The sequence below is a fragment of the Solea senegalensis genome, linkage group LG13 (assembly GCF_019176455.1).
Source record: "Solea senegalensis isolate Sse05_10M linkage group LG13, IFAPA_SoseM_1, whole genome shotgun sequence".
Lineage (NCBI taxonomy): Eukaryota > Metazoa > Chordata > Actinopteri > Pleuronectiformes > Soleidae > Solea > Solea senegalensis.
The window spans coordinates 13,763,980-13,791,586 of NC_058033.1; the positions used below are offsets into that span (position 1 = coordinate 13,763,980).

A 27,607-nucleotide genomic window follows, 5' to 3' on the forward strand; every position below is an offset into this window, starting at 1 on the left:
TGTGATCCTGATTGTCAACAATCCACTTTTAGTTGTCATTTGAAGTTACTTAGTATTGCTTTAGTTAAAAGATGCAGAAGGCAGAGTCGCTTGAAAAGTTTGTCAGTTGTGAAGTTAGCTATTTGCAGGTTATTAAAATACTAATTTTTTTGGGGGTTGTAGGTCTTTATTCTGAGCTCCTCTCATCAAATCAAACTCTCTGATAATAATTATTATACTTGTTTTTATTGCATTTATTGTCTGACTATCTTTTTTTACTTTCTTTGAACGTTGTTGCCAGCATTGGAGTGGCCATTGTTCTGTTGAATGGACATGTTTGTAAACTGAGCACAGAGGATGTGCACAAACGTCATTCTCTCATATATCCCAATTTACACCATCCTGAGACGTTATTATGGAATTATAAAATAAGAAAAAACTAATGGGTTTTTAAATAATCGTAACTTCATTTATTTTTAGTTTCTTGTCCTTGTATGATGAGAAACTAATAGAGATCAGTAGAGGGAGCCCTGCAAATGTCTGCAGGCTGTTTGGGTTTCTGTGGAAAAAGACATGTTGTTGACCGTCAACATGTGAACTAGTCATCAAATGTCAGCATTTTTGACTCTGCATGGGTTAGGGGTGGGTGTATGGAGGATGACAAATGACATAATAAATGAAAGAATAAATAAATGAAAGAATGAATAAATAAATGAAAGAATGAATAAATAAATGGATACATTAATTAATAAATACTGAAATAATGTATAAATATATAAAATAATGAATATTGCTAAAACATTGCTAAATTAATGTATTTAACCCTTTTATTTATTATTTTATTTAATTATACATCGTTTTCAGTATTTCTGTATTTATTATTTTATCAATTCATTGTTTTTCTCTGTATGCATTAATTAATTTATTTATCTATTTTCTTTCATTTATTTATCATTATTATGTCATTTCATCTAAAGTAGCATTTTTCTCTCATCTTGTTGAAGTGCAATAGTATAATACAGCATATTTCAATTCAGCGATACAATATTATGACCGATAAATTCACTGTGGTGTGGATTTGATCACGGGACTGCTTTCACGGGCGATAAACGATACGTGCCGTATTTGGTCACTAATCACATGATTGTCGCGGCCTGCGTGAAAGGTTTTAAACAACCACGCCCTTTTGTATTACTATCATTGTGAAACACTATCCTCTGTTGGAGGAGGGGCGACACAGAGAGGAAGGGGTGTGACTGTGTTAAGTGATAGAGGAAAACAGGGACAGAAATATAACACCGTATTCTTCAAAATAATATATTTCTAGCACATGTTCGCAGGACGTGTTTTATTTTGAAAGTGCTAAGCGGAAACATCTTATCTCATTACAGCTCACTTGGTGCATCTGACGATGGACTCCATTTTGGGAAAAAAACCTCAGTAGATAGGGGCGTGGAGCAGCAACCCTACGAGTGTTGTGGAGAAATAAGCAGTTTGGTGGAAATAAGAGGCAAAGTCGCGAATATAGGTCGTGTTTCACGTGTATGTGCAAAACAGACGTGAGTAAGAGTCTCTTTCTGTCGGTAAAATGGGAAACTGCCACACCGTTGGACCAAACGAGGCCCTTGTAGTTTCAGGTAACGTAAACGCTGTTTTTTTCCTTTGGTACGACGCTTTGTAGCTCCTCAGGCCCCTTCCCAGCCAGTGCTCGTCGACGACAACAGAAAAGCCACACTGAGCAGTTACAATCCTAACATGTATTACGTATGATATCAATAAGCAAACGATAAATCATGTTTCGAATCATGTCGAGTCAAAATAGACACATGTTCACTATACAATGCAACACGAGTTTCTCATAAAAATACTTCCCCTTTGTTTTCATTACAAATAAACCTCACATTCATATCCAGGTTATTATCATTGCTGTTGTTATTTATTTTCAGTGATGTGGCTGGGGTGTGTCAGTTGTGATTCCACATGTGTTCATACTTTATTTAATGTGTTACACACACAAGTGCTTTCACTTGTCCAAATTATTATGATAAAATGCACTGTTTTGTGTGAGAAAACGAGGCGTAAAGACATAATAAGCGTTGTACATTAAATATGTTTGTGAACATCATCATCATGTTTAATGTTGTTAATGTTTATCAATCACTGACAGCATTTTATGGACAAAACGATTACTTTATTAATCGAGATTGTTAGTTGCAGCCCCAATTCAAATAAAATGTATTAGATTTGACAGCCATGACAAGAAAGTTACAAATTATGCCATGTCTACTATGAAATTAGTTTATTTTACATCTCTGTCAATGAACAATGATGGATATGGCAGCTTTCTGTGACAGAATGAATAATGTCATAGCTCAATTATTTGAATTATAAGGGACACAGTGACAAACTGTCATGGTTTCAATCAGGCAGAGCTATTGTTGCTAACTATGCCTTAAAGAGAAGACCGAGGAATGTTCTTAATCTCTGGGTCTCCTAATAAAAAGGCAGAGACCAGGGCTCCCTTTATGTCAAAGGTTTGTTTCCACCCATTGGCTCTGGAGTTGGTTTCCATCAAAATTTTCTGTAATGTGTTTAGATGGGGGGTGGAGTGGCTCAGTGGTTAAGACCCTGCCTTGTGTACCAAAGACATCATGGTCGCAAGTTTGATTCCACCCCTGGCTAATTGTACTTGATTCCATTGTAAGTCGCTTTGGATAAAAGCGTCTGCTAAATGACATGTAATGTGTTTAGAACATCTGAGAATGAACAGTGAAACGGTGAACCAGTAGTTTCCATGTCATTACTCAAGTAAACAAAAAATAAATCACCACAGTTTAACATGTTACTCATTCTCCATTGATCTGAACACACGTTTTGGAATATCAGACTTTTGTCCCTGTTTATTGCCTTTGTTTACTAATGTGGTTTGGCAGGTTTGTGGTCATATGATATGCTTGCTGATTCATGATTCTGATGATTGCATGCTGAATCTGTTGTGGCAGTTTCCTATCACTGTGCTAGTGATGAACTATAAACGGAAACAGCTTTGGGATTTTCCGTTGTAAAAAAATCTGTAAGACTGTGTCAGTCACCACAGATTGTGTAAAAACAGATCTTTGTTAATTGAACTGTTGTGAAGTAACTTCATCTATTCACTTTTGACCAACAAACTCCTGCATCAAGGAAGTTAAGTTAAAGATGGGATTTTCTTTGAGCAGATGTAAATTGTCATTCATTTGCATGGAGCCCCTCCCCTCCTCTAAGAAGTGAATGCACTTAGGAATCTCAGTTATGTCAGGGGTGAACCAGAGCAACTGTGACTAAAATGGTTGTGTCGTTCCAAGTATTCTTTACGGTATCTGCCTACCACTGCAGTTAGCAATGGCATTTGGCAGAAGTGAGGTACATTTTTATTAGTAAATGCCTGTCCCTCTTGCATTTGTTTATTAAAATATTCCATCTAATATCTATAAATTAGATTATACTTAGATTATCAGTGTTTTCATGGTAATAATTCTTCTTATGGTCCAGGTATCATGATTCAAGAAGGCAAAATGCATACATGAAATTTAGTTATACAATTTATTTAATTCAATATGATTATTAAAGCCATTTAGCCATTCAGAAGGGGAGTCTTTTTCATAGGACATGGATGTGTGTGTTTGTTTTAAGATAGTCCAGCTCCTCCCCCTCCTCTGTCTGTCAATGAGAGGTGACAGCTGGGAATGTCACACTTTGCACTTGAGATCAAACTATCAGACTGAGGCCACTGAGTAGGACTGATATATCCTAACCTACAGCTCATTTATAAAGATCTGGCCTTTATTTTAAACTGTTGTTACTATCTACATTTGTTTCAACATTGCCTCTGAGGTTTGTGCTTCTGCACGCCCCCACAGCAAAATAAGTGTGAGTAGTGATTGAACATTAAAATATGATGTAAACTACATGTTTCAAGTGGTTTGCAATAAAGCATGTGAATTTCCACAGTCAGATAAACCATGTGACACACCGTTTGACAAGGTTGATTAAGTTCCAAGTCAATAAGAACATCAAGAAAGATGAAGCATTTATTGCTGCACAGCAGCTTGGCTTGAGAAAACAAAGTATTGTGTTACAATGAGTGATACTGTTGATCAAATTACAATATTATTCCTATGGGGGGTGATGGAAATGCATAGGGCTGAAATTAACCATTACATTCAGAATCAATTAATCTGTGAATTTGCTTTTTTAGCATCCATGAATGGCAGAAAATGTTGTAAAATATTTATCAGTGATAAACCTACACCTCAAATGGTTTCTTTTTGGTTCACAAATCAGATATTCAGTTTGTTGTCACAGGAGCAAAGGATCCATTCAAAATATAGTCACATTATAAAGCTGAAATCAGAGATCTTGTTTTTTTTAAATAAACTCACTCAGACTGATTGATTGTCAAAGTAGTTAATTGATAAGTTAAATCACTAATATACTATAATGTAATTTGTGAATAACAATATTAAGAAACATCAAATTAGGGCAGGGCAATATAGCCATGTCTTCATGATAAAATATTTTTTTAATCGGTTGATATCGATAATGAAAGTTTAATAAACCAGCTGATTGATATAATGTGTTGCATCTTAAAGTGTTTTTGCACAATTTATAAATATTATGTCGACATAAGCAAAATTACATCTCGTTTGCTATTAATTTGTTGTCCAACTCCACATTAGACATGCGATCTAAACTGGCTACTGCTGTTTTTTGTATTTTGATTGCAGTTATGTGACATTAATTTATCTGTGTCTGTATCCAAAGGTGGCTGCTGTGGCTCAGACCAGAAGACGTATGTTGTTGGAGGCTGGTCATGGGCCTGGTGGCTCATCTCTGACATCCAGAGGTAAGAAATGTCTGCTCTGGCTTCAGATCAGAGAAAATGCTCAAAGGTCCCTTAGAGACATGGAGTCTGAGATGTCAGACAGGCAGTACATGCAGAATATGCAGTAGGTTCACAAAACAAACTTACCACAAATGTAAAAAGCCTTAATTCTGCTCCAAATTCCTACTTATCACCATTCGCTTTTAGTGCTGGGCGGTATACCGGTTCATACCGAAAAAGGGTATTTATTTATTTTGTACCACAAGACCAGCATATGAAAAACGGGACATGGCGCAGCAAAAAACTTTTCATTGCTGCACCACACATGCTAAGGGTTTATGGAATTAGATTTGTGTCAATATTTTCAAACAAAATCTTTCACAACACTTTTTACGAAGCAAAGAAAGATCAAAATACAGAAATTGCGAATAAAATATCGATTTAATCATTGCAACATAATGTATTTTATTTATTTGTTTGAAAATACACTTTTTGTTTGCAATGATAGGAATTTTGTTTGCTCCGACTCTTTTGTGCTCCCTGATTTGTTCTTTGGTAATCCTGATTTGGTCTTTGTGCCATGGTTTTTCGTTTGCGATTCTGACCATGGGCGGGCCTTAGGAAGCTGCCCGCTGATTGCTCAATGGACCAGAAGTTGTCACGGGCTTGGAATCGCGAGTCCCACACAGACAGCAACTCCAAGCCTGTGACTGCCATTTGTTTGCTTCTTAAAAAGTGTTGCTTGAAAATATTGACATAAATCTAATTCCATAAGCACACACGCTCAACTGCGTGTCTCCCGTGCTTGAACACTCACTCATGCTCATGCATAAAAAAATACTCTTGCATCTGTGAAACCGTTGAAATTTTGAAAAATACCGTGATATACATTTTTGGTCATTCCGCCCAGCACATTCACTAACTATGAAACCATTCTTAACCCAGGAAAGAATCAGCGTCAGGGGCCTCTGCCCCATAAAAGCAAATATAGATATTTTTAAAGAATTAATTAGATATGTATTATAAGACACAGTATTATTTCATCACTTAATTAAGTTAAGTATAAATATATCAGTATATGTTCAAAATCTAAATGCATATTTACTTTATTGTTTTCTGGCCTCCCTTTTTATTTTTTTGTTAAAAGATAACCAGTTGAAAGAATTATGCTTTTACTTATTTTTAAGAATTTGAGAGTCAATTATTCTTCACTTTGGTCATTTTGATTTTCATGTTTTATGTTTACATAATATTTGTAGATGTTTTACATTAGGCAAGGCAACGTTATTTGCATAGCACATTTCATAAACAGGTACTCGTACTCAATTACGACTCAATAATACAATTATTATTTAAAGAGTAAAGAAAAATGGAAAGAGAGAAAGAATTCATTTACCATTACACTTCATTTCTTAAGTGATATTTTGATGACCGAAATAAACATATAAATAAATAAATAAATAAGCCTACCCCTAAATAATCAATTGAAGAATAAAATAGGTGAGGTTAATTGACTCAAACATTGATATTGAAGGCACAATATCATTTTATTTCAGATTCAGATAAATCTGGAAAAATAAAGACATGGTACATACTACTGAGATCAATGAAAGTTAACAAACTAAATATTGAAAGGACCGTGCAAAAATAACTGAAAAGGGAAAATGAACAAAAGGTGTATAATACCATTCGAAAATATAATGAATAATAACTGTCCTTGTATCATTCTCCTTTCAAGCTTGAAATCAGAAAACAAAAAGATTGTGTGTGATTTTAAGTCTGGTTCTGTAACGAAAAAACTGACTCTGTTTGACCATTAACCCACTGGAGCTTCAGGTCACCTCTAAAATGTGTTCACTGTTTGTATACAGTTGAATTGATTGACAGACTCTCGCCTGTCAATCAATTTTCATGACGTGATCACAAGTTTAGACCGAACTGTCTGGAATTATGTGAAATTGTTAGAGCCTCATCAATACTAGTTCTTGGGCCAGTACTGATGCAGCCTTTAGGGAGTAAAACGTTTCATATACTATATACTATATATTGCATAATTATGTCTAATTTGTGTAGTGTAGTTATTTAACCACTTTCACCTCAATTGTTTTGCGGTCGCACGGTTTAATTCTTACTACTTCTTACACGTTTCTCCTGCTCCCCTCTTATGCTTCATCTGTCTTCTCTAATAAAATGCCCCAACCTATTTTTTTTTTTTTTTAAAGTTGGTGTACAGTGAAGTGTACTCACCCATGTAAGTCTTTCTTGTCCCTGCTCTGGAGACTCTGTTTTTAAAGGATATCTCGTTTACTAACCTGCTTTGCTCTGTCTGGTCTCGGTCTGTCTCAGCACGACTGTTTGTCCTTCATGTTAAAGATTTCCATTAAGTGCTGTTCTCTTGTATTTAGCTGCTTGGAAAAGTTATTGTAGACCTAAACAACAAAACAAAGTAGATGTAGGACTAGATAAATCACCATTTTGGGCGAGCTGAACATGTGTAGTTTTTGTTCAACATGTTAGCTGCTTTCTTGGATGATAAAACAGGAGAGATGTTCTTGCTTCTCTTCAGAGTAGCAACCATTTGTGCTGAAAGCCCTGTGTGCATGAGCCACTAGCGAGACAGCATCATAAAGACAGGAGGAAGGAGTGTAGCTTCCCGCTCGTGCTGCAGTAATCATGTTAATGTCCAGGCCTGTGAGTCATTGATCCATTTCTTCTGGAAAGGAAGGGGAGGCGGAGCTTTTATCCAGAGCGGTTTCTCTCTGGATAAAAGCTGATTGTTGCAGCAGTCGGTGTCCCATATCTTTGTCTTTGAAACCCACAGAACAAATCAGGGTTTATTATAAAGGAACAGCTCTGGCTGTTGGCTCCGAAACATGACCTCACATAATCAGTTCAGCCAGAGCGTATTTGAAACTGAGAATTTGATTGTTAGTAAAGGACATTCCTGTTTAATCTCCATACAAATGTAATCTTGGAGTCACTGGGATCTGAAGAGTCTTGTCAACACAGACTTGAGTTTTTACCTATTGATCTTACTCCATGTCCATGTTTTTAACCAAAGGTAAGATTAGCTGTAGGGCTCTGACAGGTCTACTTTTCTGTCAGCAGCATAATGTTTACACACAAAATAGCCTCAAGGGCTAAAAAAACAGTGAAACATTAAGTCAGGTTTTGTCTTTTGCCCCCTCTCTCTCACATTTTCTTCTTCATGGTAACTGACATTCCTAACAGCTGTTGTTCAACTCACTGTTTTGCCCCCGCTATTCCCGCTGCCTGCCTGCCTGCGTAGAATGTCTCTGGAGGTTATGACCATCCTCTGTCGCTGTGAGAATATCGAAACCTCGGAGGGCGTGCCCCTGGATGTGACAGGGGTGGCTCAGGTAATGCATTTCAAAAGACCCTTGAAAAAAGCAGTGACTGGTGCTCGAGACCAAGGAGGGCAGAGGAAAATGGTTCCGCTAATAAGCTAACACTGTCTCTGTGTTTGTTTGTTTTCTCATCCTCATTGCTTTTTTCTTCTGCAGTCAAAAGGAGGCAATCGGCTGCCACAAACATGCCATAAAGCTGAACTCTGAGTTACTAATGGCAACTGGGTCACTAATGAATGCTGCAAAAAGATTTAAGGAACTCAATGCTAAAAGCAGTATACATTATTTGACTGTAGTTTCATTTGAAAATAACCTCAATGGAAACTTCTATGACATTGGGTCGTGGGCAGCATTTCATTTTGCTCCGTTGTTAGTGATCTGGAGTCCTTGGGTGAATGGTTTCACTTTGTCCTGTTCTTTTCCTTGTGTTCAGGCCCTTCCCTTCATTTGCTTTCCCTCCGAACATGTCAATTTTTATTTTATATTTTTCCACATTCTTCACAGGATAACGCTTGAGATTATGACCCTGCAGCCCAAGTGTGAGGATGTAGAGACAGCGGAGGGTGTAGCTATTACTGTCACTGGGGTGGCTCAGGTAAATCACCACACTTTTCTGGGAATGCCAGTTCAGACCCCACTTCCCCTTCCCCCACCATCTTCTTTTCTCTGGCATCACCCCATAATCACAGCAGAGGTGCAATTTCATACAGAGGGCTCCACATGTATTTTTGGTCAAGAAGTGTGCAGATAAACACATATTTTGGGTCAGATTTTATTATGCATGATTTTTCCTAATATGGGCAGAATTTTCCAAGTTAAGAATATTTGACAAGCTGTAGACTAAGAGTAGCACTGTGTCAAAAACACCACTCGTTATTAATTTCAAAGAGACCATACAGGAGCTGCAACTTGTTGCAGCACTCGAACCACGGTTGTTTCATGTGTTTTGTGATACAGTGTTATTCTTTTAGTCTTTGAATAAATGTTGTCTCAGTGTGACAAGAGCTATATTTGTATCACAGCTTCAGATTGTGTCACAGCCAAAATGAAGTCTGACAACTGTAAAGAGAAAATCCACCTTGAAATGAAATCCACAAAATGTTATATACATAGTATCTACATATAAAATAAAAGGATGATGCAAAGTGGTTTATCCATTTATCCATTATATTTGTGAAAATAATTTGACAAAAATTGTCTTTAACACACGCCTGCCAATTCCTTACAAATGTCTGCATTCATTACTGGCAGTCTAGTGTGCATCATGCCGTAACATCTGGCCTCACCGCAGGTGCATGTCCCCAGCAGATTTTATTTATTTGTAGTGGAAGTCATAGTTGTTCACTAGCATGTGCCATAGCAACGCTTTAGGCTACATTAGTTCCTGTTCTAAACTGGAACTACATGTTTGCCTGACAGCCTTGCTCTACACAGTTACCAAGGGGAGGCATGGTAGCTGCAAGAACAGTGATTGGTGGGGGGGAAATTACAGGCAAGCTAAAGAAGTAATGTCTGTAATTTCCACTCATCTACTGTTTTCTCTCTAAGTGATTGTTGTTCTGTTGCAATGAGTGAACCAAGACAACAAGATAATGGTGTTTGGTAATAGTCTCCTTCTATGTTAGAGACAGAATAAACCTTTCTTTTGGTGAGCTATAACAAAGATGGTCAAAGAAAATTAACACAAACGGCTACAAATAGCAGTTGAACAGCAAAGTGATTCACCTTCACAGTCAATGTTCTGTACAAATACTGATTAGTGTTGACTGAGTAGAAAAAAGTGACTTTTTTTCTGGTGGATATTCTCTTAAACAATTTGTAAAATAATATACCTCTATTTTTCTGCATTTCCATTTTAAATAATATCCTGTGGTTATTCAGTTCCTTTTGAGGTTGGCATGCTAGTGTTGTATTTTTTGCACTTCAAACATGATTCTTATGATCACTTCTGTATTTTAGCCGCAGACATGCCAGTGTTCCTTTACTGAGTTTTCCTACATGCATGCTGACAATGAGCCTACTGTTTGGAGCTAAACAGCCCCTCACTCTCACACAGTTCACTTCACAGAAAGGCTCATCATGCCACTGTTTGATTGGTCCAACCTAAGCCACAGCCATTATGGTGTGTGTGTCCCATGGCAACAGGGGTTGCACTTCTTTCTTAAATTAAGAACACACAATTATTCAGGTTCAGAGCAAGGCATTGAGCCGAAGAATGTGAAAGTAGAAGTAAGATGTAAGTTACTCTTGCTAATAAATGAATTCTATTTCTTTCAAATAATTGTAAGATGGATATTTTCAGTTAGACACCTCTAAAAATGTTCTGCTTTTAAGGAACAGTAGAGTTTCATAAACATTTGCAAGGAAACACTACTGCTGTTCTTTTGTCATATTTTATTATTATTTGCTTTATCAGTGTTGCAGTGAGTTTGGATGTGGCAGGAGGACGGGTGGTGCCTTAAGTAGAATGGGTGGGGGTTGGAGTAGCAGATCACAGTAACACCACTATTGTACACATTCTCAGCCACAGTATGGCTCCCCTTGCTGGCCTGTGTGAGGTCGTGTGGCTGGTTTGCAGCCTTTTCTGTTTGTAAAAATGTGTCTGTGGAATGATGGCCATTTCCCTTGACATTGTGTTGTTGAGTGCATGTTGCAAATGTAAACCATGTGCAGACCACTCACCTAAGGACCCAGCTCATTCTCTTTCTTCTTACAGCTCCAGTGGAGTACATATCTCAAGACCTTCTGTCTTACATTTTTGATTTCTTGTTTAAGTGAGCTTGTGTCACTGAATGCCCCTGTGTGTATCTTGTGAACCTGAATACATTGCCATTTAATGATCATTTATTTTATTTTAATGATGATGTTGCCTCTGAAATTGTCGTGTTTAATTTAAACAGATTTTAGATGTTGTATTGATCTCTTTTTCTATATCCTTGTGTTTGAGCCATGTTAAATTAAAATGGTTTGTATGTATTGTACATGCCTTGTTTATTATCACCAAAAAAGAAAGGTTTGAAGTCACATTTGTGTCTGCATCTGCTAATATTGATTCTGTTGTCCACTTTAACTATGTGACAACAGCCACTGTGATGAGTACAAAAATAATGCTAACATTCACTGTACTATTGAGCTACCCTGTCAGCCATATACATTGCACTCCATGTCAGAATTGGGGGTTACTAGAATCCCAATTTAAAGTAGAGTAGAAATACTCCTTTATTGCTTCATACTATAGAAAATCATCACTAGTCATACAACCAACTACCTCTACCACTTAATCACAGATGTCGACTGTTAATAAAACAATTATGAAGTGATGATCCCTCCATCCTCAGAACATGGCGTGCAGTAGGTTGCTGCTTTAAAAAAGCATTTTATATTCATTAATATTGAAAATTAAGAGGTTCATCACAGTGTGGATAATTTTACCAAAACAACAGCAACGAGCATAAGTTTTGAGACATTTTTTAACATTAACATGCTTCAATGTGTGATAACTGATTAGTATACGTCATACATCATGATTTGATGTGTGCCACACCTGTGTGCGCCTGTATTTGTGCTTGTTTTGTGTCTGTGTTTGTTTCTGTGTGTTCAGCTGACGATCTTTGTCCATGTTGGCACCAGGTGAAGGTGATGACAGAGAATGAACTGCTGGGCTATGCCTGCGAACAATTCCTGGGAAAGACAGTCGTAGAGATCAAAAGTGTCATCCTGCAGACTCTCGAGGGTCACCTGCGTGCCATCCTTGGTCAGTGTCTCCTTGTTCATGTGATTGTTGTTTTTGTTGGGGTTTTTTCCCCCCAACAGAGGTAAGCATTCTGTCTAGTGTAAAAAGCTGTGTATATCCTGGTTAAGTATGCAAAGAAATTGACAGAACCAGCAGTAAAATGACTTTTGACTTTTTAACTCCCATGTCCCCATGTTTGTTTGCTGTTCTTATTACTCATAAAAAAGGTGTGGTTCATTGAAAAGGCAAACAAGAACATGGAGCAGTCAATTGGTCAATGACAATTAAGCACACTGGAGATGGAACAGCACTGAATATGTACGTTATGTTAGAAAACAATGTTATGTGCTGCTAATGTACACAATGAAGAAATTTATACGATAGATGAAATGGATAGTAGGGATTAAGACAATGATGACTTACGCCGTACAGTACTGTGCAAAAGACCATCAGCTTCACTTGCTCCTGTTATTGTGTTGATGTCGTGGCCGTCTTCGTCCCTGTGTTCAGTTCTTAATTAAAGCCTATTATATAACAGTGATTGTAGAAGTAGCTGTTTAGATTTGAAGGCTCTAACCACAGTTTCCATCTGTTAGGTACCCTCACTGTTGAGCAGATTTACCAAGACAGAGACAAATTTGCTGCCCTGGTGAGAGAGGTGGCCGCACCTGATGTTGGTCGCATGGGCATCGAGATCCTCAGCTTCACCATCAAGGTATGAGAAATGAAAACTGGACATCATTATGCATTTATTATTGCAGTATCTACTTCCTGTTGCAGTTTAACACCTAATAACTTAATAACTTACTGTACTGTATGCCCACATTGGTGTTTCTGATAGGATGTCTATGATAAAGTGGAGTACCTGAGCTCACTGGGTAAAACTCAGACAGCTGCTGTGAAGAGGGATGCAGACATTGGCGTGGCAGAGGCAGAGAGAGATGCCGGCATCAGGGTAAGATGAGCTTCAAGAGGAAATCAAATCTAAAAACATGAGCAATTAAAGCACATCATTTCTCTAGCCGTTGCATTTGGAAAGCAACAGCATTTCCTAACCCATCCCCCTGTTATTACTGTGTCTCTTACAGGAAGCTGAGTGTAAAAAAGAAATGATGGACATTAAGTTCTTAGCTGACACAAAAATGGCAGACTCCAAACGAGAGCTGGAAATGCAGAAAGCTGCCTTCAACCAGGAAGTGAACACGAAGGTATAATAGATAGAATCCTCAATATGTAGTCCATTATCAAACATTAGAGCAGTGAAACAATGAAATGTCCTGCTTCCACTAGAAAGCAGAGGCTCAGCTGGCATACGAGCTGCAGGCGGCCAAAGAGCAGCAGAAGATCCGTCTGGAGGAGATCGAAATCGAGGTGGTGCAGAGGAAGAAGCAGATCACCATTGAGGAGAAGGAGATTGATCGTACTGACAAGGAGCTCATTGCTACTGTGAAGAGACCTGCTGAGGCTGAAGCCTACAAGATGCAGCAGCTGGCTGAGGGACATAAGTGAGTGGATCCCACAGTTTGCTCCCCTTAGTTCACGGCACTGAACATCATTTTCCAACTAGTCATTTATGTGTAATGTTTCTGTTAGTAAAGACTTGTTTCTATTGCAACAGTCAATGGAAATTTTCATAAACCAGGTATTATTTTTCCTCACATCTGCCTTAGATAAACTGTTTATCAGAAGAGTCTTTGGTAGAGCTATTAAAAAGCTGCCTCATTTCATGTGTTGTAGTACTTTTGACGATCTCCTGCTCTTACATGTAAACATTAACAATTATTTTGATGCTTCTCTCAATCAACACCAGGACAAAGAAGGTGCTCACAGCGCAGGCAGAGGCCGAGAAGATCCGCTGTGTCGGTGAGGCCGAGGCCTCCTCCATTGAGGCAGTGGGAAAGGCAGAGGCTGAGAAAATGAGGCTGAAAGCTGAGGCCTACCAACAGTATGGAGAGGCTGCCAAGACAGCTCTGGTCCTGGAGGCTCTACCCAAGGTCTGTGTCACACATGTACACGCCGCAGGTTTTAAGACGCATTATTACCATTATCTTGAAAGTTTGCTTTGTTGGATTCATCTCCTGCTGTCCTCACCACTTCTGGACTGGCACCAAATTCAGCTGTTTGCAGCTGCTTCCATGTGAATGTGAAACATTAAAGGGATTGTACTGGTTTTTTTGTGAGCGAGTTTGCATGTCCCTCACATAACATATCACTTAAACACATGGGTGCTTAAGTGAAGCATCGACATTGTGATATTAGCAGTTGATGTGATGACAGAATTAGAGCTAAGATGAGCACATTCGAAAACAAAAAAGTTACCTTGGAATGTTGCGTTTTTAACCAAAATTAGTTAAAAATGTGATATGGTGAGACACTTGAAGAGGCAATGCTCAGGATCTGTGGAGCACTATACAAAGTTACTGCAAATACAGACCAAACATCAGTTTCACACTTTCACGTTAGTAGCATTTAACTCGTAAAAAAACACCCAGACCTTTATTTTGAAATAATCACAAGAAAGGACATTACTGTAAAAATGGTTTAATGATTATTATGTCTTTAAAACCTTGTTTTTGTGGCCCTTTGCTTTCCCTGTGGAAAAAAATGTTGCTCACCCCTGCCTTACAGTGTCAGTCCGTCCTTGAATTGTTGTGATGATGAAGCACGGACCTGTGTTTTGTCTGTGAATTAATGAACGCATGCTTACTGTTTTTTTCTTGTTTATTTCAGATTGCCGGTAAGGTGGCTGCACCTCTGGCCAAGACCAACGAGATTGTCATTTTGAGTGGAGATTCGAGCCGTGTGACTGGAGAGGTGACCCGTTTGTTAGCTGAGCTCCCCGTCTCTGTCAACGCCCTCACTGGAGTGGATCTGACTAAGGTGAGAGAAAATGCTAATATTCTGAGTCTCATTAGCCTCCTCTTCGAACACAAATCCCCTGTGGTGTCCAACAATTTTAAGCCACGACCCCATTTTGTTGGCTTTTATTCATCTCATCAGGGAATTTCCTTACAAGACTTAGAACATTAGTGCAGATAATTGAAAAAGGCATCGGTTTGCTAACATTGTAACCATAACGACTTAATGATATGTCTATGTTGTGTTTTCAGCTGCTTCCTGAATAACTAAAAAACATTTCAGTATTTTTAAAACAAGTTCATTTCATTTTTTCTTCAGATTTGGATAAACTTAAAGTTACTATTTTCTTGTTTGAAGCACTAGAGGAGCTGTAATTAATGCTTATTATATTTAAATTTGAGGTCCCAAATTAGTCAACATGTGCTTTCAGACCTGGCATTAAAATCTGTCCTGAGTGAAGTTTAGGTGTGAACACACCCAATGCATCTTCAAATGCATTTATATTTATATATTGTGAGCGAAAATCCATCATCAGGACACTTACAAAACCTGCTCAGGTGATGTCCTCTGACCCGCTGCAATGTTATAGTGTAACAGAAAGTCTTTTTGACACTTTTTCTGGGCTCATACGCTGATTTGTTTGTAGCCACCACTGCAGCGTAAACATTTGATGAAAAACTAACGGTTAAACTGTAAGAGCAGCAGGAGTTGGTGCTTTGATTTACTCTTCTCGACTCTTATTTCTCTCTCTATTGGTCATTTGTTCAGACACAGACGTGCACACACAGCTGCACTGACAAGAGACACATCTGTACTGCCAAACTTGTTAAACAGAAGGGACAAAAGACAACAGTGTGCACACTGCACAAGGAAGTGAAAATTGATCACAAGAGACTCATCCAACTCAACACTGTCCACATATGAGTTTCTCCCAGGACAGATGTTAATATGAGGTATAAATGGGGTCATACTGACTCGTTTTCTTTTGGGTTTTTTTTGGTCGACCCCCCCAAAATTGGCCTTTAAGGCTCTGATATTCTTCCCAACGCACACCATGCATATGATGCGTCATGCACGCCACCTGCGTGTGTAGCTCAGATTTTGGTACCACGTGCAAAGGGTGTGTTAGGTACATGTGGACAGCACATGAGCGGACTGAATTTCCGCCTCACTGGTAGGTGGAGTATAAGCCCCGCTCACCAAGCAGAAAAACAATTTCGACAAAAGAAAGAAGTAGTCGCCAAGGATAGTCAGCTGAGCCTCGACCTGGCGACCCTCGAACCAGCTGACACCCCTGCCCGACGTGTCTTTCACCTGTGAGCCGCCCAAACCCAACATGTCTGGGTGATTGTGATTATACCAGGGAATACCTCGCTGTGTGTGGAAAAATACCAGGGCCGATTCTTTAAAGATTATTCTTCATACTGAACCCAGTGATATGTAATGGAATATTATATATATAATGTCCTACTCTTTACTTTGCAAAAATCACTCACATTTTCTTCAGAAAGATATTATTTTGAATTGGAAAAGGTCTGTAACAGAATCATTTCTTCTACAGCCAGTGCTGAACACTAGGGCTTTATCAGTCTTTCCTCTCATCCCACAGATCCCTCTGCTCCAGAAGATGACCAACCCACAGTGCCAAACAGCCATTTGATGAATTAAGCCAGAGACTCATTACTCTGAATCCGACATATATCTGCCTCAAGCATGAAAACAGTTTTATAAGTCTCTGGCCCCCTTATGCAACTGCCTTCGACCATGAGTACTTGACACCAACTCAGACAGTTTTTGTGTTTTTCAGAGATTTTTAATTTTCTAAATGAAAACAAGCTGGAGCCTAGCTTCTAAAGGACCAGACTTTATGTATCTCTTGTTGTTTTAGTTCTAGTCGAAGACATATTGATTTTTGTCACACTGTTCTAGTTAGCCAGAATTAAATGCTGCAATCCTGTTCAGTCCGACAAGTAATCCAAAGCAGGGTTTGGACATTGGCTCTTTTGAATGCTGTAGTGTTGAATGTCATTTAGTGAAGGAAAAAACACCACAGTCTTCAATTGGAAGTGGGATCACACCAGCTGTAAGTCCTGCCAACAAGTTAGTGTTCAGACCTAGTAACAATCAGTAGCTATTACTATATTATTACTTTCTAATGAATCTTTCCACATACGTCCGTAAAAACCTTGCCAAAGTATGCAAAAACCACCTCTGTGGTAGTTCCTGTTACAGTGGGGGAGTGTCCACACACACACACATACACACACACACACACACAGACAATAAAAGTAGCTGGTGAATATTAAGGAGAAATCAGAATACTGTATTCTTCTCCGGACCGGTCCAAATTTCTGTCTGGAGTGTGGATGCTCAGCTTCCCGGTCAGTTAACATGACTCTTCATTACATTAGAGTAGAGTTCGACTAAAGTGTGCCAGCTCCTTTCTCTTCATTAAAGAGTGATTCATCTAATGCTCTGAGTGAAGTGGCTCGGTGCAGACTGAGCACAGGGTGAAGTTGGGTGAATTTTATTATCCGTTTGCTTTTAAAATAGTTTTCTATCTTAGACTTACCTCTAACTCAGAGAGACCTTACAACGTCAGAGTTTTGAGTGGTTTGGACGTTCATGGTCGCGTTGCCTGTGTTCTCGTTCTGATGTGCAGTGCCTGTTCATCACTCAAGTGCCCAAACCTTTAGGACAGTGGTTTGGCTTTAGTTGGATTTCTATCAGAGTGAATTCTCCACTGTGTTATAGACAGATATTTAAATATTTTTGCTCTCTTTACTCTTTAACATCTGCTTTTACTAACACGTGCTTACTCTTTACTTTTGTCACGTTCGGACACAAAGGCAGACAGAACATATAACACAAAGCCATACTTTAAAAAGATTAGCCTTAACAGAGACACACAGGAAGCCTGCCAGGCTAACTGAACATTTCCCTATTACCTCAAGTAGCACATGGTAGATGCAGGGTCTGAGCTTTAATCCACTGGTTACTCCTCTCGTACTTTCCTCCCTCAGTCAGAGTCAGTCATCCTCAGATGAAGTCACAATTTACGTTCGCTGACTGTGTACATATGTTGTCATTTTAAAGAATAACACCCACACTATGAAGTCATCTTATGGCATAAAAGTGATGTCTTGTGTCTTGAAATTTGCCGCTGTGTTTTGCACGTCTGACCACATCACATGCAGGAGCTACAGTCAGTGAGAATAGGGAGAATCAGCATGTGTCGAGGTTGCTCACACCACACAGAGCGTTTGTGCTCGTGTGGTTCTGGATTTGGCGAATGTAATGTGAATGTTTTATTTGGGAGAAACGGGTGAAACGAGTGACTACTGCTCCACACAAGTAAAGAATTAACAATAATCTTCTTTTCTTCTAATTACCTTGTCAGTATCATATCAGATTTAAGATTTAAAAAAAAATTCAATGGTCAGTGTTCCGTGATCACTTGTGATGTGTGATGACAGTGTGAAACAAGTTGTGAGTTTCAGCCTCTAGATGGCAGCATCTCAGGAGGATGTCAAATCACATGCGTGTAGAATGAGCCTTTTGATGCTGGCTGTTACAAATATCAATTCCATGTTTTTGTTCCAATGTGTCTTTTTTAATTTTACTTTTCTTTTAACGTGTGAATGTTCATAAACCACTTGTCAGAGCCTGTGACCTTTTTTAAATAATTTGTTTTAATGTAATTGACCATTTTTAGCTATCATAATCGCACCATTTTCTTTTTTTCTGTGAAATAAACATCCAGGCTTTTGGCTTTCTTTGGTCAGAGTCAAATCTCATTGAATGTCTGTTTACAGTCCCCCTCCACATTCTTGTGTGTGTTTGTGCTGCAACTGTTTTTTTCTACCCGTGACTAGATATGGCCAGTATTTTTCAACACTTGAGGAGTTATCATCTAAAATCATTACTGACTCAAACCTGACACCTGACCATGGATTCATTTTCCCCATCTCCTCACACTGTGACGACTCAGTGCAGCCTGGCAGATTTCTACACTTGTTCACTACACACTTCTCTGCTGAGGCTCTGTGTGTGTATGAGAGAAACAACTTTAAAACACTGCACAGTAGATGAGTGACATGTCTCTGCTTCACTCAAACATCAACATGAAACCACACACACACGCATACCGGAATGGCTTCACCACTGTCTCGCAGTCCCATGTTTTAACACTTAAAAACACACATGGAAGAACCTCAATTTTAGCAATGTTACTTTAATGGAGAAAAGCATTTTTGTCTTTTTTTTTTATTTGTATACACTGTGCCTTTGTTGTGTGGTGTGAAACTCACTAATACTTTAATGTGCAGTTTAATTATCAATGATACATGTGGAAATAGTAACGTGCTATGAAGAATTTACTGCAGGACGTAGAATTGACTTGTAGAATATGTGAACTTTATACTTACATAGTACTTAAACTGTAAGTTTCCCTCTTCTGTTTGTCTTTTATGTGCTCTGTGACATTCAGTACTACAGATGTACAAGGAAACACATTTGCATATATACATATACATATACATATATATATATTTATATACAGTACATAGATGGCAAGTAAAGATATAGCCTTTAACAGCTTCCCTCTGCAGAATGTGGATCCCTCAACTCATTCTTGGGTTCTAGTTTTATGGCCATTATATTATGTGCCAAAACTACTTTTTCCCTGACTGTCTAATCACAATAGTGGCAACTTCCTGTTAGTCCTAGTAGCATTCGAGAGCGGGGTGTGGATAAAGTCCATGCACTTCAGACCTTCACCATAACTCCAGCCTCCTTTAGTCTACGTCTTCTATCATTGACAAACAGTGTGTAATCTCGTATTGTGTCATTATCGTGTGGCTCACCATGTGAAACTTTGTAAAACTGACCCGGCATGACTTTTCAGCATGTGTTATTATGTGTCGTACTGTACCTAGTCATATAATAAATGCTATACCACTTCCTGTTGGCCTCGGCGTGTGTGTCTGTTACGCATGAAATTAGGCAGGCTGTGTTTGAAAAGCATCTTAGCTTAGGAGGCACTTGAGATTTTGTTTACAGTAAATGAAATGTGTTTGTACGATGAGTCAGTGCACTCTGCACTCACCCTGTGCTGAGGAGCACAGGGTGTGATAAAATGGTGGGAAAAAAGCACTGAAAAGACTCCCTTAATAGAATATTTGTCAGTTCATGTCTGTCTCACTCACTCACTCACTCACTCATAGTCTCCCGCTTTATTCTCCACATGAGGGTCATGGGATTACAGATGCCAATCACAGATGACATATACACATGACATGACCTCTTACATTCACACATATGGTCAATTAGTGTCCAATTAATGTCTACATGTTTTTGGACTTATGGACTTTTTCTGAACACTGAACTTGCCCAGGACCAGTTGGTATGACATGAATCTTTAATTCTTTTATATAATATATACAATTATTTTTTGTGGTTATGTATTTTGCATGTTCATCACCGGCCCGGCTGTGAAGTGAGATGGGTTAAAGTTGATAAGATGGGTCAGCTTTTGGTAATGGGCTCTTTAGCCCATTTAAGGGTTTTTCTAGTTTAAATCGACCATTGGATCACCTTTTTTTGTATTTAATGGACTTAATAAATTACTTTGTCTCATTTCATATTCAGCCTGTAGAGGGCAGTCAAGCCCTCTGAGAGGAAAGACTGCTAAGACTCTAACAAACTTATACTTCTCTTCTTTATTCATATTAAACGTAAAAATAAATAAATAAATTCAGCAATAACCTCATACTATTAATATTATCCAAAGTATAACGTAATTTCAACTTTCTGAACATGACTGCACTGAAGAACAATCAAACTTAAACTTAATGTTATGTTATACCATGATAATTAATAATAATGATTATGGTTAACATGATGATCAAAGTGATAAACTACCTTGAATAAAAAAACACTGGATGCCCTGATAATGTGAAACACACTGTTCAAACATATTTTACAGTTATAAAAGTCTTAGCATTGTTTCATTTCATCATTTCAGATGCAAAACCTGTCATAATCTGCCATGACCGGCCACGGCAAAAGGAGCAACATGTCGGCCCAGCGCAAACCGAGAAGTTTCAAATAAGCCACTACATGCTTCAAATCACAGTATTGTGGGTCTTAAAACCATTAACTTTGTATTTGAATTAGGATTGTTTGATCACATTCCAGTGTTTTGTTGTTTTTTCGGCCAATCAGCTGCTCCTCACAGAGGAAACACATGGCTACTTAATATGCAGCTGGCTCCTCACTGGGACAAACACATTGCAAAGGAACTAAACCATGGCTGTTAAAGCACAAATATCTGGCTGTACTTAACGAAAACAGAGGCTTCTGGTCATGCTGACACTGATCTCACTTCTGCTTTGCTATGTTATGCTAACGCGTTAGCATTTAAGCTAGCGGACTTTATGCTAATGCATTAGCATTCAAGCTATTTAGTGGCCAAAAGAGAGTGGCAGGACATGAGTGTCATGTTCTGTAGTCAATGTCATTTTATTGTGAAATTCCCTCTTATTTTGAAGTCTTTTTCGTCCCTTGTCTGTGTGCACTTTACTTCTCCCCTCTGTGATTACCCATCCCGTTTCACCTGTGTCTTGTTCCACACAGCTGTCCGTTGTCTCCCTAATTCCTCAGTGTATATAACCGCTCCTCCTTTGTTTGTCTAGTGTGAGTTCGTCTTCATCCGTCACTAAATAAAACACAGTTTTTGTGTGACTCTTGTGGTCTTTCTGTGGATTACTCTGCACGTGTGTGCCTCTGGTTAACTTTGCTTACCTGTTCCAGTCAGTGTCCAATTGTCCACGTTGACCCCGCGCCTGCGTTTTTACGCATAATTGAGGAGCATTGTTGGTTCCGTGTGCAAATAAAGACTGTTACTTACCACCGTACTGCATCTGGGTCCAGTCCTGTTCGTTATAATGAGAATAACTGGACACCTTGAGGCGTACAGACAATAATTACTTCTGAGATGACAACATGACCATCGATGAAAGTAAAGCACCCTGAACCTAACCTTCTATCTTCCTATGGGGTGAGTTCATTAACGTCGTTAATCTATGTTACGTTTGTGTATTGTGTATTATGTAAATGTGATGATACTGTCTCTTGGCTCCCAGAAGGTGTACATCTTTGAGGCTAAAATTCTCCCTAAAGCAGTTTGAGGAGTGCCTACATTCAAATGGTTTTCCATGTGTTTGATGGATTGATGGAAAGCTTAGAAATCGCACTTTCAGAATCTGTAAATAACTCAAAATGTCCCTCAGTCTACTTGTTCCTGGTTTTTCCATGGCTGGTCACCTATACTATACTATACTGCACTTAATAGCAAGTAAACATGTAACCTAGATTCTCCCGCCAACATTATAGTATTGTGTGTATATATAAATGAATGTAATGTATATTATACTATTCTATACTATAGCGTACTTTTTAGCAAAAAAAAGTAAGCAATTTTTTTTATGAAAAATGCTCTGCCATTCACTTATACTGTATTTATATTGAAGTAGATGTTTGTTCATTAATTTGCCACCAAACCTGTTGGATTTGCTGTCTCTCGGGGAGTTAATCAGAGACTATTGGTTGCACCTGTGATGTTCTCCCACAGCTGAGGTTAATCAGCGTGGCTGGGAGGTTATAGAGGCAGGTCTAGAGTTTCTCCTGCTCAGTTATTCTTTGGTTGAGTTTCTGTGCTGAGTGGAAATCTGAGTCCAGTGTATGTTGAGGGCTTGTTTCTTCTTTTGTCCACTCATTTAGTTTCCCTGCTGTCCGGTGACTCCTGTTTCTCCTCTGGTTTTTGGTCCACCTCTGTACTTTGTCTATCCATCATTTTTGATAGAATCAGTGGGAGGCTGTGGGGAATTTTATTCCCACTGCCACTTTTTTTTTTGAAATGCAACAACCCAGTTTTTGCTTTGACCTTTTGTCAAACCAATGCTTTTATCTGTAACACTGCACTGTATTCAATAAGATAATGTACATGGTCTGTATTTATATAGCACTTTTCTCATCTTGATGACCACTCAAGGCTGCTTCACGCTACAGTTTTGCCATTCACCCATTAACCTGTGAAGTAGCTGGTAGTTCCTCTTATGCGACGCAAAAAGCACATTATAAAGTTACTCTTTGATATTTGATTAAATGTTGGAAGAATTCCACCACTGCTCATTCTCCTGAGGTATAGAATACATTTTCTCAAATATCTAGTGATACTACAGTAAAAGTTAAAAGAATTGTGGTGTAGTAAAGTACTCTATTATCCCTATTACTTTGGTAGAAGTTGATTTCACCTTTTACAACATTACTTGAGTAAATATTTACTGTACTTGAGAATCAAAAATACAATTCTCACATAAAATGTACATCGTACAAGTTTTAGGAGTAGTTTTAAAGGTACAATCCATCCAAATTGGCCTCAAGAAGCAGGCACGAAATTTCGCCACAGAATTTTCTAGTTTATTACTGTGACTTCAACTCCTGCACTTTAAACGTCATGTTAACATCATCAAAATCACTCTTTGTCACCGGTCTCCTGTACCTAATCTAATGTTTATTATGACGTGCTGCTGACCTCATGGCCAGGTTTCCATCTCAATTGTTTTTTTTTTACCTGGTTAAATAACTGTAGTGTAAAGCAGCTTTGAGTGGTCATCAAGACTAGAAGAGAAGTAAATAAGTACAGAGCACTTACCAACTCGTCTTCTGATTTTATTTGGTAGTAACGAGAAACAAAGATGGTTAACGGGAAATGTGGTGGAGCAAAAGTAAAAGTTGCCAGAAATATAAATACATTTTGGATTTAAGTACAGCAACAAAGTATTTATACTTCCTTAAATTACAACACGGGTAGAAATGAGTGTGAAATAAGTGCAAGCAAGATAAGGTAAGCACTTAATTGTCATTATATGAACAAGCATATAATGAAAGTGCAGCTGCGATGCTGCTGCTCGTGTCTCACAGTCTTTAACATCCTGGTGAAGAAGCTTCGTTAACGTCCTCTGAAAACAAGGCAGCTGTTGTTGCAGTTAAAGCAAACTCATGTGCAGCCGTGTTTGTGGCTCTCCCACAGGACACACACGCTCTCCCTCCTCGTAAAATTAAATGATGTGGCTCATATTCCCCTGCCAGATGTTTCATGCGTCTGAACATTAGTTAATGGCACAAATATAAAGATCAGATAGAAGACACAAAAATGAAATATGATGATGGCAAACAAATTTTTATTTGCTCTGAGTGAGCGGCTGTCAGTGAGGAGGGAGGTGAGGGGGAGAAATGGTGGGTGACGTCATGGTATTCAGATGATACTGAACATAAAAACCCACAAAAGTGTGTAAATGTCCTGCCTTTTACTAACTACAAAAACAGTTTCATCAAATCCCAACAAGTTCCTCTGATTGCCTTCGATAAAACTGCCTTCTTGTACGATGAGCCCGTCCTCCCTTCTTCCTCACAGAAAAAAAAAAAAAAGTTTATCTTTGAATGCAAATGGAAATTAGCAGAGAGAGCTGAAGTTGTTGTGCTGCAGATAAAGAGTTGGAGGGAAACCAAACCACCCAGATAGTCCTACCTCCATCTTTATCTGCGCCTACAGGAGGGCCACACACACCCTGACCAGGGAGTGTTGCCATGGCAACTACCACACCCCAACTAACCTCCCTAAAGAGCATGTGACAATTTTCTTATGACATCCATTATATATATATATATATATATATATATATATATATATATATATATATATATACATATATATACGTGTATAAATGTGTAAATTGAGTTAAACATGAGTTTCTGTGAGATCCCAAATCCCTGGAATCTCCTTCCTGAAGTGTGTGGTTTCTGCGTTTGACTGGATTGTCTACGACAGTGGTTCTCTAACTTTTTATACCAAGTACCACCTGAGAAAATATAAACATCATTATCACCAACGTTAAAACACAGTGGTGTAAATAGGTCGAGCAAAACCAGCTACCAACTTTTCACAGGAGGCAGATTTATTCCCAATAAGATTATTTGCTCTTTCATCACCCTCATCTTCCTCACATATACTTCAGACACTGGTATAGTGAAATTAGATTAAGATGGCGTGAGAGATAAGGTGACTCTAATTATTATTATTTAATGTATTATTATTGTTGTTGTTTGTTTAATTTGCTACACACTCCAATCTCATACCCTGGTAAACACAGTAGAACAGTATTTCGGATTTTCCTCCAAGTTCCGCCAGAAGAAGCTCACGTACCACTGATGGTACACGTACCACAGTTTGAGAAGTGCATTCTGGCTAATTTGCTTTACACTTCTAATTTATAATCTACTTCACTTTTTATTTTATTAACCTTTTTTTTCTATCTTTATTTAAATTATAATTAAACAACACCACTGTAATATATACTATACTATATATACTATAATAATTTAGCACAATAGGGGCTATTTAAACTTCACTGGCAATGTACCTTGTACAATCTCGTGTGACAAATAAACAAATCTTGAATCTTTCTCAGGATTAAAACTTTGAAGTGCAGATTGTAACAGGAACATCAGGGAACTACAGTGGCCTCCTCAAGGCTCTTGCCTAAAGTTCATATAAAAGCCTGATTTCTAATGCTATAAAAAATAAAAAAATAAATGTTTATGTTATTATGCCCTTAAACAAACAAAAAGCTATGCGTAGTATATGCAATTACTGCCAACAAACCCTCCTAAAAGTGACACAGTGGACTAATAAAGGAGTGTGCAGGTTTACATTCATTGAATCCTGAATTTCTTAAGAGCAAGTGATTATTTCCTCAGAAAGACGAATTTTATCTTCAGAAACTGTCTCGTATGAAGGAAACTGTACAAGATTAAAGGGCAATCTACAGCGAGGTAAGCTGCTCTAAAGACGAAGCACGATTCAATATGCAGAGTATGTAAGAAAATCTCACCTCTGCATATCCTTGAAACTGAAAAAAAAACCCCACCATAATATAATCGGTCAGGTAACATGTCATCAACTGACATATCACAGTATTAAATTCCAGTGCATGAATGCATCAATCTGAAAGGATATACAATTTCAAAGACACTAAGAGATGGAGATTATTTGATTTACTGTGATATAAAAGCTCAGAGCTTTGTAAAGAGAGAGCACAGAAGTCATGTAAGTAAGAATCGCCAAAGTACACAACCAATCTGACCAAAGAGGGTAAAGTAAATAAAAGTGCTGATCGATTTTTATTAGACCAGCAACTAACAATTATTAAAGTGATTAATCTGTTTAAGTAATTGTTTGGTCAGAAAATGTTGAAAAATTCAGTTTTCATGATTTATTTTGTTACGTGGAGCGAAGAAACCAGACCAGACCAGCTGAAAAACCAGAAAGCTTGTTTTAATTATTGGAAAAAACACTCATCAATTTCTCAAAATAGTTGACGATTCATATAATAATCGATTGCAGCCCTAAATTTGATACAAAAAAACTATTATAAAAGGTACTAATTCATTGACAGGTTTTTTGCTTTTTACCCCGTTGACTCAAATTTTGGACAGCAGTGAAATGTAGAAAATGGGATTGGTGTGGGACATGTGCAGTATAGTTGGGTGTAGTAAGGGTGTGGACCAACATTGGACAGAGACGGTCAGGCAAGTCAGCACCAGATAAGGAAAAAAAAGTTGTTGGTGTTTTGTCCAGCCCAGATGTCATCACAATATGCTAATGAGCCAGAAGGCCCTTTAAGTGCCGGCGCCTGGCACGGTCGTTGGGATACTGTGAACCTGACGTGGACACGGACGCTGCGACGACAGACGCATGAAAATAAGGTGAGAGACTTTTAACAGAAAACATTTACACAATTATAGTCTAATATAGATAGTTGTAATTGTCATCACTTCATGAGTCCATTTCTCTCCTGCAGATTACATTTAAGCAACAACAACATGCTGCTGCTTAAATGTTCATGTATTGTGCCCTGGACAGGATATCATCTTATACTGTAAGTTCATCATTGAGACACTACAGTATAGATGATGTACTATCCAGGGTGTCATTCCCGCGCAGACGCTATCAGGACACGCTCAGGACACGCTCAGGACCAACTGACGGCGGGGCTGCACTCCCGTCACTGTGGAGGAGGGCCGTCAAACCGTTACCATTACTGAGTTTTAGTAATGGTAAGGGTTCTATGGCCCTTTCTCAATGTCATCTGGAGCAGGACGATGAAGAGAAGCCTGACATTTATGATTTTATCAGTGCATGAAAATAAACAACATGGTTTATTGTTTTTGGTGATTGTTCTTTAGTAAATAAGGAAGTAATATGATGGTAATTGGAAAGTAATGAATTACATTTACTTGTGCCACTGTAATTGAAGAGGTTCTTTTTTGTGTACTTGTCATTTTTCAAATTTGTAATTTTACTTTTACTCAAGTATGTTTTTTGGAAGTACTGTACTTTTACTACCTTTTTAAATTGGAAACTTTGGCGTTAATTAACCTTTGACCCATTTTGACTGATGACGTGTTTACATATTTTATTTTGTCAGCACTTTACTTTGTAAAGGTTTGCCTTTAATTAAAAACCTTTTTGCACGACATAAGAACTCCAACCTTGTTAAAAAAAGCAATTTTTACTCTTAAACAAACTTTTACATTTTAAACAAGTTACTTTTTTTTCACTTTAACTTAAGTACATTTTTAAACCAGTACTTTTGTTTGTGCTTGAGCAAAGTTTTATCAAAATAGTGGTACTTTTACTTGAGTGGAATATTTCAGTACTCTTTCCACCTCTGTCATTCA

General features: G+C 38.2%; 1 protein-coding gene and 1 long non-coding RNA gene across 3 annotated transcripts; both read left to right on the forward strand.

Annotated features, from left to right (window-relative positions):
• The first annotated feature begins 1,397 nt into the window (after positions 1-1,397).
• On the forward strand, positions 1,398-19,767 carry LOC122780224 (flotillin-2a). Of its 2 annotated transcripts, none has more exons than XM_044043086.1 (11): positions 1,398-1,616; positions 4,783-4,864; positions 8,133-8,223; positions 11,842-11,965; positions 12,541-12,659; positions 12,786-12,899; positions 13,033-13,152; positions 13,235-13,449; positions 13,755-13,938; positions 14,675-14,824; positions 16,413-19,767. In XM_044043086.1, exons 1-11 carry the CDS (start codon positions 1,568-1,570, stop codon positions 16,461-16,463), a joined length of 1,299 nt encoding a protein of 432 aa, XP_043899021.1. In that variant the 5' UTR covers positions 1,398-1,567; the 3' UTR covers positions 16,464-19,767. The 2 variants fall into 2 exon arrangements, with proteins under 2 accessions (XP_043899021.1, XP_043899020.1); XM_044043085.1 differs by lacking the exon at positions 8,133-8,223 and adding an exon at positions 8,716-8,806.
• A 6,802-nt stretch (positions 19,768-26,569) lies between these two features.
• On the forward strand, positions 26,570-27,177 carry LOC122780225. Its single transcript, XR_006361670.1, has 2 exons — positions 26,570-26,632; positions 26,728-27,177. It is a non-coding gene; the product is annotated as an uncharacterized LOC122780225 (long non-coding RNA).
• Positions 27,178-27,607: the final 430 nt, after the last annotated feature.